The sequence below is a fragment of the Dipodomys spectabilis genome, unplaced genomic scaffold, assembly GCF_019054845.1.
Source record: "Dipodomys spectabilis isolate Male_0828 unplaced genomic scaffold, ASM1905484v1 ptg000175l, whole genome shotgun sequence".
NCBI classification, from domain to species: Eukaryota; Metazoa; Chordata; class Mammalia; order Rodentia; family Heteromyidae; genus Dipodomys; species Dipodomys spectabilis.
The window spans coordinates 13,928,740-13,941,898 of record NW_024870852.1 but is presented as its reverse complement, the minus strand read 5'-3'; the positions used below and the strand labels follow the sequence as shown (position 1 = coordinate 13,941,898).

The 13,159-nt window shown below is 45.2% G+C and overlaps 1 protein-coding gene across 2 annotated transcripts in view; it reads right to left on the bottom strand.

Moving 5' to 3' along the window:
* The window catches only part of Rpn2 (ribophorin II), a 55,962-nt gene that overhangs the window by 37,604 nt on the left and 5,199 nt on the right, over nucleotides 1–13,159 (bottom strand). For both annotated transcript variants that reach the window (XM_042694422.1, XM_042694423.1), the window contains exons 2-4: nucleotides 12,330–12,523; nucleotides 5,784–5,879; nucleotides 3,914–4,089 (exon numbers count right to left, since the gene is read on the bottom strand). In XM_042694422.1, the coding sequence (XP_042550356.1) occupies nucleotides 3,914–4,089; nucleotides 5,784–5,879; nucleotides 12,330–12,523 (466 nt within the window). The remainder of the gene's footprint in view (nucleotides 1–3,913; nucleotides 4,090–5,783; nucleotides 5,880–12,329; nucleotides 12,524–13,159) is intronic.

Genomic DNA, 13,159 nt, shown 5'->3' with positions numbered 1-13,159 from the left:
TGCTTTGTTAGTATTTTTTCTTTTCTTTTTGGTCAGTCATGGAGCTTAAACTCTGGGCCTGGGTGCTGTCCCTCAGCTCTTCAGCTCAAGGCTAGCTCTCTACCACTTGAGCCACAGCGTCACTTCCGGCTTTTTCTGTTTATGTGGTACTGAGGAATCAAACCCAGGGATTCATGCATGCTAGGTAAGCACTCTACCACTAAGCCCCACATTCTCAGCCCCATGAAATGACATCTTTTCAGATGACTTATACCTATAAATATTTTTAAGAGAATATATACTTCCTAGAATAATTCCTTAAACATAGAAAGCCCATTACCACAGCTCTAATTTACATCAGATTTCCCTAAATGGGGCAGTATAAAAAGAAAAGGTAGGGCTGGGAAGGTGGCTCAGTGGTAGAGTGCTTGCCTTGCATGCACAAGGCCCTGGGTTTGATTCCTCAGCACCACATAAGCAAAAAGAAAAAAAAAGCTGGAAGTGGCACTGTGGCTCAAGTGGTAGAGCGCTAGCCTTGAGCTAAAGAGCTGAGGGACAGCGCCCAGGCCCAGAGTTCAGGCCCCACGACCTGATCCAAAAAATAAATAAATAATAAAAAGAAAAGCCAGGTGATGGTAGCTCAGGCCTTTAATCCTAATTACTCAGGAGGCTAAGATCTGAGGATTGTGGTTCAAAGCTAGCTTGGGCAGGAAAGACTGTGAGACTCTCAACTCTAATTAACCACCAGAAAACTGAAGTAGTGCTGTGGCTCAAGTGGTAGAGCATTAGCCTTGAGCTGAAGAGCTCAGTGACAGCGCCCAGGCCCAGAGTTCAAGCCCCACGACCAAAAAAATAATAATAAATTAAAGGCAGTCTGTCACTGGTGGCTCATGCCTGTAATCCTAGCTACTCAGGAGGCTGAGATCTGAGGATCGAGGTTCAAACCCAGCCTGGGTAGGAAAGTCCATGAGATTCTCATCTCCAATTAACCACCAGAAAATTGGAAGTGGCGCTGTAGCTCAAGTGATAGAGCACTAGCCTTTAGCTGAAGAGCTCAGGAACAGCACCCAGGCCCAGAGTTGAAGCCCCAAGACCAAAATAAATAAATAAATAAATAAAAGGCATTCTGCTAGCTTGACAATCACACTCTGAGGTGGGTCTTAGTCTTAGGTGAAAACACTGAAGTTGGGACAAGGACAACAGAGAAACTGAGTAAGATTGTCTAGATCCAAACACCATTCTGATTCAAAGAATATGTTCTTTTTACCTGTAAGCTTTGTAGAAGACAGCAAAAAACAAAAACAAAAACACAGAATTCTATCTCTAGCCTTTATCTTTTGTATGTGTGTTGTGGTACAGGGGACTGAACTCAGGCCTTCATGCTTTACTTGAGCTACATCCCTGGCCTTGTTTCTATTTTGGTTCTGAGATAAGGTCTTGCTAACATTTGCCTAGCTACCCATGAACTTATGATTCTCCTGATTTGGCCTCAAGAGTAGCTAGGATTATAGGTATGCATGATCACACTCAGCTTTTTGTTAACACTTTAGTGGGCATATCCAATGTGCCAGGCTCTATGAGCACTGCAAATGAAACTCACAATCTAATTCAGAAATAACTGTATCACAACCAAGGAAATATCTGGCTACATAAGAAAAGAAATCTTTAGCCGGGCGCCGGTGGCTCACGCCAATAATCCTAGCTACTCAGGAGGCTGAGATCTGAGGATCACGGTTCAAAGCCAGCCGGGCAGGAAAGTCCATGAGACTGTTATCTCCAATAAACCACTAGAAAAGCGGAAGTGGCACTGTGGCTTAAGCAGTAGAGCACTGGCCTTTGAGCTGAAGAGCACAGGGACAGCACCAAAGCCCAGAGTTCAAGCCCCACGACCAACCCAAAAAAAAGAAAAAGAAGAGAAGAGAAGAGAGAGAAGAGAAGAAAAGAGAAGAGATCTTTAACTTGGCATTGAGAAAAGACACTATGAGACTCTTCTTATTTATTATCTTTTTTTTTTTTTTTTTGGGGGGGGGTCCGGTCATGGGGCCTGAACTCTGAACTCTGGGCCTGGGCGCTATCCCTCAGCTCTTCAGCTCAAGGCTAGCGCTCTACCACAGCACCACTTCTGGCTTTTTTCTTTTTGCTTATATGGTGCTGAGGAATCGAACCTAGGGCCTCAGGCATGCAAGGCAAGCGCTTTACCACCAAGCCACCTTCCCAGCCCCTTTATTATCTCTCTTAATCCTGACACCTAGTCTAAAATGTAGGGCTGGGAAGGTGGCTCAATGGTAGAGTGCTTGCTTTGCATGCCTGAGGCCCTGGGTTTGATTCTTCAGCACCACATAAGCAAAAAGAAAAAAAGCCGGAAGTGGCACTGTGGCTCAAGTGGTAGAGAGCTAGCCTTGAGTTGAAGAGCCCAGAGTTCAGGCCCCACGACCGGACCCCTCCCCCCCAAAAAATAAATTAAATAAAATGTAAAGATTATTGGTCCCCTTTTTACGATGAGGCCAAAGAAGTTAATAACTTGACCAAAGTCATATAGTAAGAAAGGAGCACAGCTAATGTTCAAAGCCAGATCAGCCTGATTCCAAGACAGATAGATAGTTTTTGTTTTGTTTTGTTTTTTTTTTGGTCTGATCGTGGGGCCTGAACTCTGGGCCTGGGTGCTGTCCCTCAGATCTTCAGCTCAAGGCTGGTGTTCTACCACTTGAGCCACAGCGCCACTTCCAACTTTTTTTTCTTTTTTGCTTATGTGTGCGGAGGAATCAAACCCAGGGCCTCATGCATGCAAGACAAGTGCTCTACCACTGAGCCACCTTCCCAGCCCCAGATAGATTTTTTTTTTTTTTTTTGGGTCTGGTCGTAGGGCCTGAACTCTGGGCCTGGGCGCTGTCCCTCAGCTCCTCAGCTCAAGGCAAGCGCTCTACCACTTGAGCTACAGTGCCACTTCCGGTTTTCTGGTGGTTTATTGGAGATAGGAGTCTCACGGTCTCTCCTGCCCGGGCTGGCTTTGAACTGCGATCCTCAGATCTCAGCCTCCTGAGTAGCTAGGATTACAGGCGTGAGCCACCAGCGCCCGGCCCTTTTTTTGTGTGTGTGTCAGTCCTAGAACTTGAAATTAGGATCTGGGCACTGTCCCTGAGCTTTTGTGCTCAAGGCTACTTCTCTAGCACTTGAATGACACCTCCACTTCTGGGTTTTTGGTGGTTAGTTGGAGGTAAGAATTTCACACTTTCTCTCAGATCTCATCCTCCTGAGTGGCTAGGATTACAGACATAAACAACTAGTAACCAGCTTTTGGTTTGGGTTTTGTTTTTTTAAGAAGGTGGCATTAGATCAAGACACTAACAGTGACATCTTGAAATGCTAACCAGGATCAAATAATAGTATTTGGATATTATTTTGTCTCAAAAATACTAAAAAAAGTGAAAAAAGCCCAACACTTTTAAGTTTGTTAACAAGATTCCCATTTGTAATCATAGGAATTGCTCCAAGGTTCTTTTCTTCCCCCACACCTTTTGAGAGGAGCAGAGTCTGGTCCAAGAATGATTTTTTCCCCTGATCACACATTCACCACATGCCTATCTCATACTTCATCAGAAAGCCCCTCCTCATGGAGCCCCCACTGCCAACATCTCCCAAACTCCTCCTTTGGTTAGTCACCCTGCCCCCACTCTCTCACCCTAACAGGTGAGCATGTCTCAACTCGGCAGCGAGCTTATTATGCTGGTTCCGCACTTGCCTCCTGCTGGAGCAGCTTGCAGAAGACTGTCCACGTGAGCTCAAGGACAGGGATCTCACTGTTTAATTCAATACAAAGTCAGCCACGACTAGCAAAACCCCTGGCACACAGTAGGTGCCCAGGAAATGGCTGCTGAACAAATGAGTGGTACCCGCCGCAGAAGAAGTCCAAGAAGCCTGCCAAGTGATAACTCACGCCAGCACAGTCTCCTCCTTGCTGAGACGAGCAGTGAGGGCACTGAGTGCCTCCTGTGATGCCAGAGGAAGGCCGAAGCCACTGAGGGCTGCAACTGCATGGTAGATCTGGGTAACAGAAGAGTCTTCACTGACTGCTGCCAGGAGCAGCTCTTTGGTGTCATTGGAAATAGAGATCTAGGAAAGCATTGGCAGGCACAAAGGTTTCAGAAATGGGTGGCAGACATACCAGTCACTCCCACATAGCACCAGCTCACTTACTCTCTAAACCCCAGGCCTCACAACTCAATGTTCATAAAGTGTCAATACAATACTTTTGTCTACTTATGTAGTTCTCCTATGTTCAGTGAAATGACTCAGAAATCTATGGTGCACCGTTTGCTCTTAAATTATATTTATTTGTTTTTGAGACAGAATCTTACTATATAGCCCATTTTAGTCTTGAATTTATGATCCTCCTGCCTCAGTCTCCCAAATGTTGGGATTAAAAGAGTTTGGCATAGGCCAAACTTCTAAATGTTAGGAGATAAAAAGAAAAAAATCCTAGCTACTTAGACTTAGGAGGCTGAGATCTGAGGATCATGGTTCAAAGCCAGCCCAAGCAGCAAAGTCCGTGAAACTCTTATCTCCAAAAAAAACACTAGAAAACCGGAAGTGGTGCTGTGGCCCAAGTGATAGAGCACTCGCCTTGAGCTGAAGAGCACAGGGACAGTGCCCAAGCCCAGAGTTCAAGCCCCATGACCGACAAAAAACAAAAAAACAAACAACAACAACAAAAAAAAAACTCAAGGACTACCAGGAGAAAGGTAACAAATGTAAGAAAAGCTTATTTACAACTCATGAAAATGAAACCGGAGCCGGGCGCTGGTGGCTCACGCCTGTAATCCTAGCTACTCAGGAGGCTGAGATCTGAGGATCGCGGTTCAAAGCCAGCCTGGGCAAGAAAGACCGTGAGACTCCTATCTCCAATAAACCACCAGAAAACCGGAAGTGGCACTGTAGCTCAAGTGGTAGAGCGCTCGCCTTGAGCTGAAGAGCTGAGGGACAGCGCCCAGGCCCAGAGTTCAAGCCCCACAACCGACAAAAAAAAAAAGAAAATGAAACCGGAAAACAAACTATGAATTTGTGTGTGTGTGTGTGTGTGTGTGTGTGTGTGTGTGTGTGTGTGCACATGCATGCATGGGCACGCACGCACACTTAACCTCAGGGCCTTATGCTCTTCCTAATTTCCCTCAAAGCTGGCACTACACCACTTGAGCCATGCCTCCACTTCCAGCTTTTTTTCTGGTTAACTGGATATAAAAGTCTCTGAAATTTGTCTCCCTGGGTGGCTTCAAATCTGGATTTTCAGATCTCAGCCTCCTGAGCAGCTAGTATTAAGGGGTGCATCCCACTGCTTTTTTTTTTTTTTTTTGGGTCCGGTTGTGGGGCCTGAACTCTGGGCCTGGGCGCTGTCCCTCAGCTCTTCAGCTCAAGGCTAGCGCTCTACCACTTGAGCCACAGCGCCACTTCCAGCTTTTTTCTTTCTTTTTTTTTTTTGCTTATGTGGTGCTGAGGAATCGAACCCAGGGCCTCAGGCATGCAAGGCAAGCGCTCTACCACTGAGCCACCTTCCCAGCCCTCCCAGTGCTTTTTTAAGGAAAGTAAATCATACACGGTATGTTAGCCCCCTCCAATCAAAACAAAACAAATCTATGAAACAATCTCACTTTGGTTTTGGTTTAGCTGTGGCAGGGGGGTCAACCCAGAGTCTTGGGCATGTTAGGCAAGCTCTCTTTCACAGAGTTACATCATAGAGCCCTGATGGATTCCTACCCATAAAAGATTTGCTTGGCAGAAAATTAAGTACCTGTTTAGGATCCTGGACTCACCTCACATCCCGAGAGGGCCTGGCTGGACTGGGCAGCATAGAAGAGGGAATCCACGTTGCTGGGATCAAGGTTAGATTTGATGAAGGTGCATGCTTTCTAAATGAGAGAGAAAGTCAACAGTAAGTGGGGACATACACAGTGCCTGGACAAAGTGAAGGTGTTTGGGGTGATAAATACAACCCTAAGCCAGCTATGACAGCTTGAAGTGTTAGCTACCTACGACAGGTTTTTAAGTAGTTATTTCCCTTAGGACACTGTATTACTTGTAATTGTTCAGAGCAGCAAGCCTAGAGGAAACATGAATCTTTGGACCTCTGAAGGAGGAAAAGCACTTTACCAGTCCCCTAATGGGATAACCTTTGTTGGGTGTTGTGATAATCAAAGGTTACTTATCCTCTGTAGATATTATTATTTCCCCCTTCCCCCGCCCTATCCTTTAAAAGAAAACAAAACCGGGGCTTGAGCTGGTAAGTAACCTATAGGAGGAGACAAAGTTTACAAGTAACAGAAGCTCCAGATTCCAACTGTTCTTGGATCTCCACTGAAATTTCTTCAAAGCTCAGACAGACTGGACATGTAAACTGATCTAGAGCTTCTCTCTCTTCCACTGGACTTCTGCTTCAAGTACAGGCATTGCTATGTCACCAATACAGAATCATTCTTGCCTCTGTCTTTCCCACAGAGCCAGCCTATCAGACACCTCGTTTTCACTTCTCCACCCACCCCCCTGCCTCTTGAATTGTTGGTGAATGAGGGCAGCTTCTTGCTCTACCTCACCTAGACTGTAACAATCTTCCCCTAACAAGTCTAAGGCATGTAATGTTCTCTGCACAATGTTTCAAGATGGAACTTCATGAAACACAAATGATGTACTCCTGTGCTTTACTAATGTAACTCCAGTGGTTCTTCATTACTCTCAGACAAAAGCCAAGGCTGAAACATGCAATGCCCTCACAACAGACCTTACTTCTAAGGCTGCTTGTATAATGTCTAGCAAAGTCACTCCTATAAGTAATATAAAAACCCAGCATTTAAAATTATATTACAAGAAAACCAGTTAAAATTAAGTTTGATGGACACTGGTGGTTCATACTCGCAATCCTTAACTACTAGGAGGCTGAGATCTAAGGATCTCAATTTGTAGCCAGCCACAGCAGACAAGACTGAGAGACTTTTATCTCCAATGAACCAGCAAAAAGCTGGAAGTAGAGGTGTGGCTCAAATGGTAGAACACCAGCCATGAATAAAAAAGACAAAAGAGAGTTAAAGCCCCAGTACTGGCACTACAGGAAAAAAAAAAAAGGATTGGCAGGGCAGTTCAGTGGTAGAACACTTGCCTAATATATACAAGGCCCTGGGCTTGATCTCAAGTACTGAAAAGGAAAAAGATAAAACTCAGTGGGCACCTCTGGGGAACAGAGGTGGGTGGCACAATCTATTCCAAAGTGTTTCTCCAAACAAAATAGTTTCTGAAAATGTTACAAATAAAATTTAAACAAGCCAGGTACCGGTGGCTCAAGCCTATAATCCTAGCTATTAAGAAGGCTGAGATCTGAGGATCACAGTTCAAAGCCAGCCCGGGCAGGAAAAGTTCATGAGACTCTTATCTCCAGTAAGCTAACAGAAAACCGGAAGTAGTGCTGTGACTCAAGTGGTAGAGTGCTTGCTTTGAGCTGAAGAACTGAGGGACAGCGCCCAGGCCCAGAGTTCAAGCCCCAGGACAGACCAAAAAAAGTAAAAACTTAAAAAAACAAGTCTCAAAACAAGAAAGTCTTGAAGAAGCCTGAGGGATAAAGGAAAAAAAACAAAGTACTTCGCTTTGCATAAATTAGAGATTCAAAGAAGAAAACGACTTCATACATGCAGTATACTTTCTGCGGAATACAATAAGCTGAAGAAGGACTTTGTCGCCCTCTGGTGCTTTAACAATGAAACAACAGTACCCAGAATCCCAAAACCAAGATGGTCATTGCTACCTCTTTCAGAGCACCTAAAATGTGGCACAGTGTTCTAAGTGCTTCATGTGGGTTTCTTAAATTCTCAAACAACCCTATGTATTAGGCACTTTAGCTCACAGACAAGAAAACTGAGGGGAGGAAAAGTAACTTACCCAAGATCACTTGGTTCTTAACTAGGAGAACACAAATTTAAATGCAAGCAGCATGGCTCCAGAGTCTGAGCTAGACAACCTCTATCTCAAAAAACATAATAACCCATGCTGGAGGAAAACTCACCTCAGTTCTATTCTGACATTTTGTAAAGTCAAATCAAGGTACAGGGTAACAGCATTCAGTGATATCTGACAGTATGGTTTGGTCAGCAGAGTAGAGAGACCTCATAAAACATGTTCAGGGCCCTCAGTGAGCTCCTAAGGCTAGAACCCTCTCAGGTTCAAGACACCTTCACAAGTGAAAGCTGAACACCACTTCCTAAGTGTCCATCTCCTGCCTGCACAGTCCCTACTTTCTGTACTATGTTTTAAAATTCAAGTATCCCAACATCCTCCTGCACAAAGGACCTCCATGCTTTCTTCTACTTATCTTCCCTACAACTCCAAATCAGGTTCCTACAGAAAACCCAGCACCTGACTCACTCTGCTCTCCCTCGCATCCTTTACTCTCATTTCTTCACACCTTGCTTCCTACCACCATGGCTAGAGCGTTGCACGGCATTCATTGTCACCCAGCGGGTCTAGGCACTGGTGACCCTCCAGGCTTTGTGCGGATGCTCTCTTCTTTTTTTTCTTTTTCTTTTGTCAGTCTTGGGACTTGAATTCTGGGCCTGGTGAGCTCTTCAGCTCAAGGTTAGGGTTCTACAACTTGAGCTATAGCGCCACTTCCCGTTTTCTAGTGGTTTACTGGAGATAAGAGTTTCACAACCTTGCCGGGCGCTGGTGGCTCACGCCTGTAATCCTAGCTACTCAGGAGGCTGAGATCTGAGGATCGCGGTTTAAAGCCAGCCCGGGCAGGAGAGACTGTGAGACTCCTATCTCCAATAAACCACCAGAAAACCAGAAGTGGCGCTGTAGCTCAAGTGGTAGAGTACTCGCCTTGAGCTGCAGAGCTGAGGGACAGCGCCCAGGCCCAGAGTTCAAGCCCCACGACTGACAAAAAAAAAAAAAGAGTGGGCTGGGAAGGTGGCTCAGTGGTAGAGCGCTTGCCTTGCATGCCTGAGGCCCTCGGTTCGATTCCTCAGCACCACATAAGCAAAAAGAAAAAAGCCGGAAGTGGCGCTGTAGCTCAAGTGGTAGAGCACTAGCCTTGAGCTGAAGAGCTGAGGGACAGCGCCCAGGCCCAGAGTTCAGGCCCCACGACTGGACCCAAAAAAAAAAAAAAAAAGAGTTTCAGAGCCTTTCTTGCCCAGGCTGGCTTTGAACTGCATTCCTCAGATCTCAGCCTCCTGAGTAGCCAAGATTTCAGGCGTGAGGCACCAGAGCCCCACTAAAATATTTTTTAAAGTAAAAATAGGATATATCCTTTCTAGAAAGCTTAAGATATGAAAACAGACTTAATACCTGCCAAAAAAAATCACCCCATAACTGTGCTATCCAAAGCAACATTTTTGAACATTTGAGATTATTTCCTTTTATGCTTCTTTATTATTGTTAAACCCAACTGGGGTTTAACAATATGTCTGAGGCCCTGGGTTCTATTCCTAGTACTGCAGAAAACAAAATAATTGGGACTATATTATAAATTTACCTGTTTTAAATAAAATTAATGGAAATGTATCAGATGGAGTGGAATTTTAAGAGCTAAAAGAAAACAAAAGAAGGAAGTGGTACTATAGCTCAAGTAGAGTGCTCGCCTTGAGCTGAAGGACAGTGCCCAGGCCCAGAGTTCAAGCCCCATGACCGACAAAAAAAAAAAGAAAACAAAAGAAAAGAAATGTTTGAAACTTAGAGAAAATGTGGTTTGGGTTAGTTTGGAAGTTTTCCATGCTAATGTAAGGGTGATCCTCAGAGCTCAGCCTCCTGAGTAGCTAAGATGGAAGGTGTGAGCCACCGGCGCCTGGCACTCTCTTCATTTTGACTTCTCTTTCTCAATTGGTAGCTCATAATGTATTAATAAAATTCAAGTCTTGTTTTCAAAGAAATCCTCTTTTCATCCTTGACTTCCCAAACAGGTACTGACTTCTCTTCCCACACAGCCACACATCTCCAGAGATGCTGACACTGAGTTCCCATTTCCCCACCTCCACCCACTCCAATCTGGTTTCTGCCCGGATCATTCCACTGGAGATCTCCAAATTTTCCAGTACCTGTTCCCAACTCCACACAAGCAGACTACTTCCTCATTCCAAACATTAGCTCTCAATGACTTCCAGAAGTCTATCACACTCCCCTGTTCTTTCTCTCCCATCTGCCTTTTCAAGGTTTTGCAATACAGGGCATTTTACCACTAAGCTACACACACAGCCCTGCACACTCCTCTGGTTCTCCTCCAACTACCTCAGCAGCAACCTTCCCAGTTCCAACCTCTTCTGTCAGCCACTACTGCAGTGTCCCAACTCCCATGTCCACTTCTCTCTCTTCCTAGGCAATCTCACTCCTATCCAGAACTTCTTCCAAAACCTATGCAAACAATTCTCAGATCTGTACCTTCAGCCACTGACACAACTCACAAGGCACTATGAGCTCAGCATCACAAACACCAAATTCATGTTCCCTCCAGCATAGCCAACTTCCCCTCTGGAGCTCCTACCTTATAGACTAGCCCACCCATCCATGTAGTCTGTCTGAAGTCTGTTAACTTCTCTACCTATCTGCAGTCAATCTTGCCCCACAGCACCACAGTCTGTCCTCTATAAAGTAGAAGAGAAATCGCTCCAAAATACAAATTAGATGATACTTGCTGTTTAAAATCAATTCTAGCCAGGCACTGGTGGCTCACACCTATAATCCTTGCTACTCAGAAGGCTAAAATCTGAGGATCACAGTTCAAAGCCAGGCCAGGCAGGAAAATCCATGAGACTCTGATCTATTAACCACCAAAAAAGCAGGAGGTGGAGCTGTAGCTCAAGTGGTACAGTGCTAGCCTTGAGCAAAAGAGCTCAGGGACAGCCCAAGTCCTGAGTTCAAGCCCTAGGACTGGCACAAAAATAAAATCAATTACACTTTGGAGAAAGACAGAAATCCTTCCTGAGGCAGCCTAGGCCTGGGGTTTGGCCCCAGCCTTCTTCTCTGTCCTAACTCCTCTCCCCAGTGACACAAGGTCTCCTCTTAGTCTTGCTGGAAAGGAGCTAACACAGGTCCTTTGATCCAGTTACTTCCTCTTGTAAATCCCCGGTTAGTTTCAGTTTAGAATTTAAATCAGTCACTTCATTCATGGAATAAACAATTAAGTGCCCACCACAAGTCCCGCTAGACAAAGAGGACATACTACAAATCAAATGCATAATAAGTTCTATCCTCACACAGCTATAATAAATGATGCAGAGTGCGATTTTAAGCTCAAGATTTCCTTGGGAAAGCCTTCTCTGACCAGATCACAGTCCCCCATTCTTATATTCAAGGAAGCTACTTAGTTACAACACACATCTCATGAGGTGCCATTATAACAAAAGTCATCTAGTTAATTGTATGACAATGCCTCTCTTTACTTTTACACTGTATACTCCAACAGTGAAGGGGCTCTTGTTTGGTTCAATGAAATAACCAGTGCCTAGCATCATGCCTAGAGCACAGCAAAAACCCACAGCATGTTGAATGACTAAACGAATTGTGTAGCAAGCAGCCAGAACAGATGGCTCCCCGCCTGCTGAAATCCTACAGTATTTTCCCCAAAACTAGCCCGTGCAGAAAAGCCCATGAGACTCTTAGCAAAAACTCTTAGCAAAAAGCCAGAAGTGGAGCTGTGGCTCAAGTGATAAGAGTGCTACCCTTGAGCACAAAAGCTCAGAGACAGCACCCAGGCCTTGAGTCTGATATGGGCACACACCCACGCGCACACACAAACACACGCACGCATGCACACACACAGAAAAGGGTTTTTTTTTGGTCTGGTCGTGGGGCCTGAACTCTAGGCCTGGGCGCTGTCCCTCAGCTCCAGCTCAAGGCTAGTGCTCTACCACTTGAGCCACAGTGCCACTTCCAGCTTTTTTTTTTTTTTTTTTCTGCTTATGTGGTGCTGAGGAATCGAACCCAGGGCCTCATGCATGCAAGGCAAGCGCTCTACCACTGAGCCACCTTCCCAGCCCGTACACACACAGAAAAGGTTTTAGTACACACACAGAAAAGGTTTTAATCATGATTCATTCTCTATACAAAGTCAGAATTGCCTGATGCCATGGCTGTCACTATTTAGAACACATAAGCACTTGTACCTTGACCTTCTTAACACAGGTTTCCAGGGGACTAGTCTCCATTCCATTCCACTAAAAACAGCACTCAAAAAGAAATCCGTTAGAGGGAAATAAATAGTCCTATATTAAAATAACCAGGGTTATCCTCAAATGAGCAAGTTTGTTTTGAAGCACACAAGGAAACACAGCAAGGGAATTATAGTTATCCCAAGCCACTGGTCAACAAGACAAAAGTGGCCTTACCTTTACATCAGGCACCTGGGCCCCAAGGCTGCTGAGTCCCACAATGGAGTAGAAGGCAGATTCCAAATTTGTAAAAGGGCGGTCCAGCGAGGCTTTCAGTCTCTCCACGTCGTGCTTGGTGAGGTAGTGAGTGGGTGTCAGAGCCTGGGTGCAGGCTATGATTGTGAGGGCCAACAGGAAGGCAGTGCTTGAACCTTAGGAGGAAATGACTATTAAATGCAGTCCAGCTGGTGGCTCATGCCTGTAATCCTAGTTACTCAGGAGGCTGAGATCTGAGGATTGCTGTTCAAAGCCAGCCTGAGCAAGAAATTCCATGAGACTCTTCTCCAATAAACCACCAGAAAACCAGAAGTGGTGCTATGGCTCAAGTAGTAGAGCACTCGCCTTGAACTGAAGAGCTAAGGGACAGCGCCCAGGCCGAGAGTTCAAGCCTCACGACTGACCAAAAAAAAAAAAAAATGTTCCCAAGTTCTACAGATAGTCCCAATGATGACACACACAAAGGTCTGAAAACCAATTGTGTGGGAAAGGGGGAGAAACTGGGAGGTTTAGCCTCAAGAGGAAACTGTGGGAGTAGTCTACCTGCTAGAGAGACAGTCCCCCCAGTAAGCTCTGGGCATTTAAAACACAAAACTCTCACCATTCTCTCTGGGAGGATGTTCAGGTCCTATGTCTCTTAGGGCAGTCCTAAATCTTTACCAGGTCTTTTCAGCCAACCCTGGCTTGTTTCTCCAAGGAGCCACATTCTTCCTACTCAGAACTTTTTTGTTTCTTCCCACTATAATTTTGCTTAATCTTTTCTGAGATTTCAGCTCAAATATCCCTTAAAA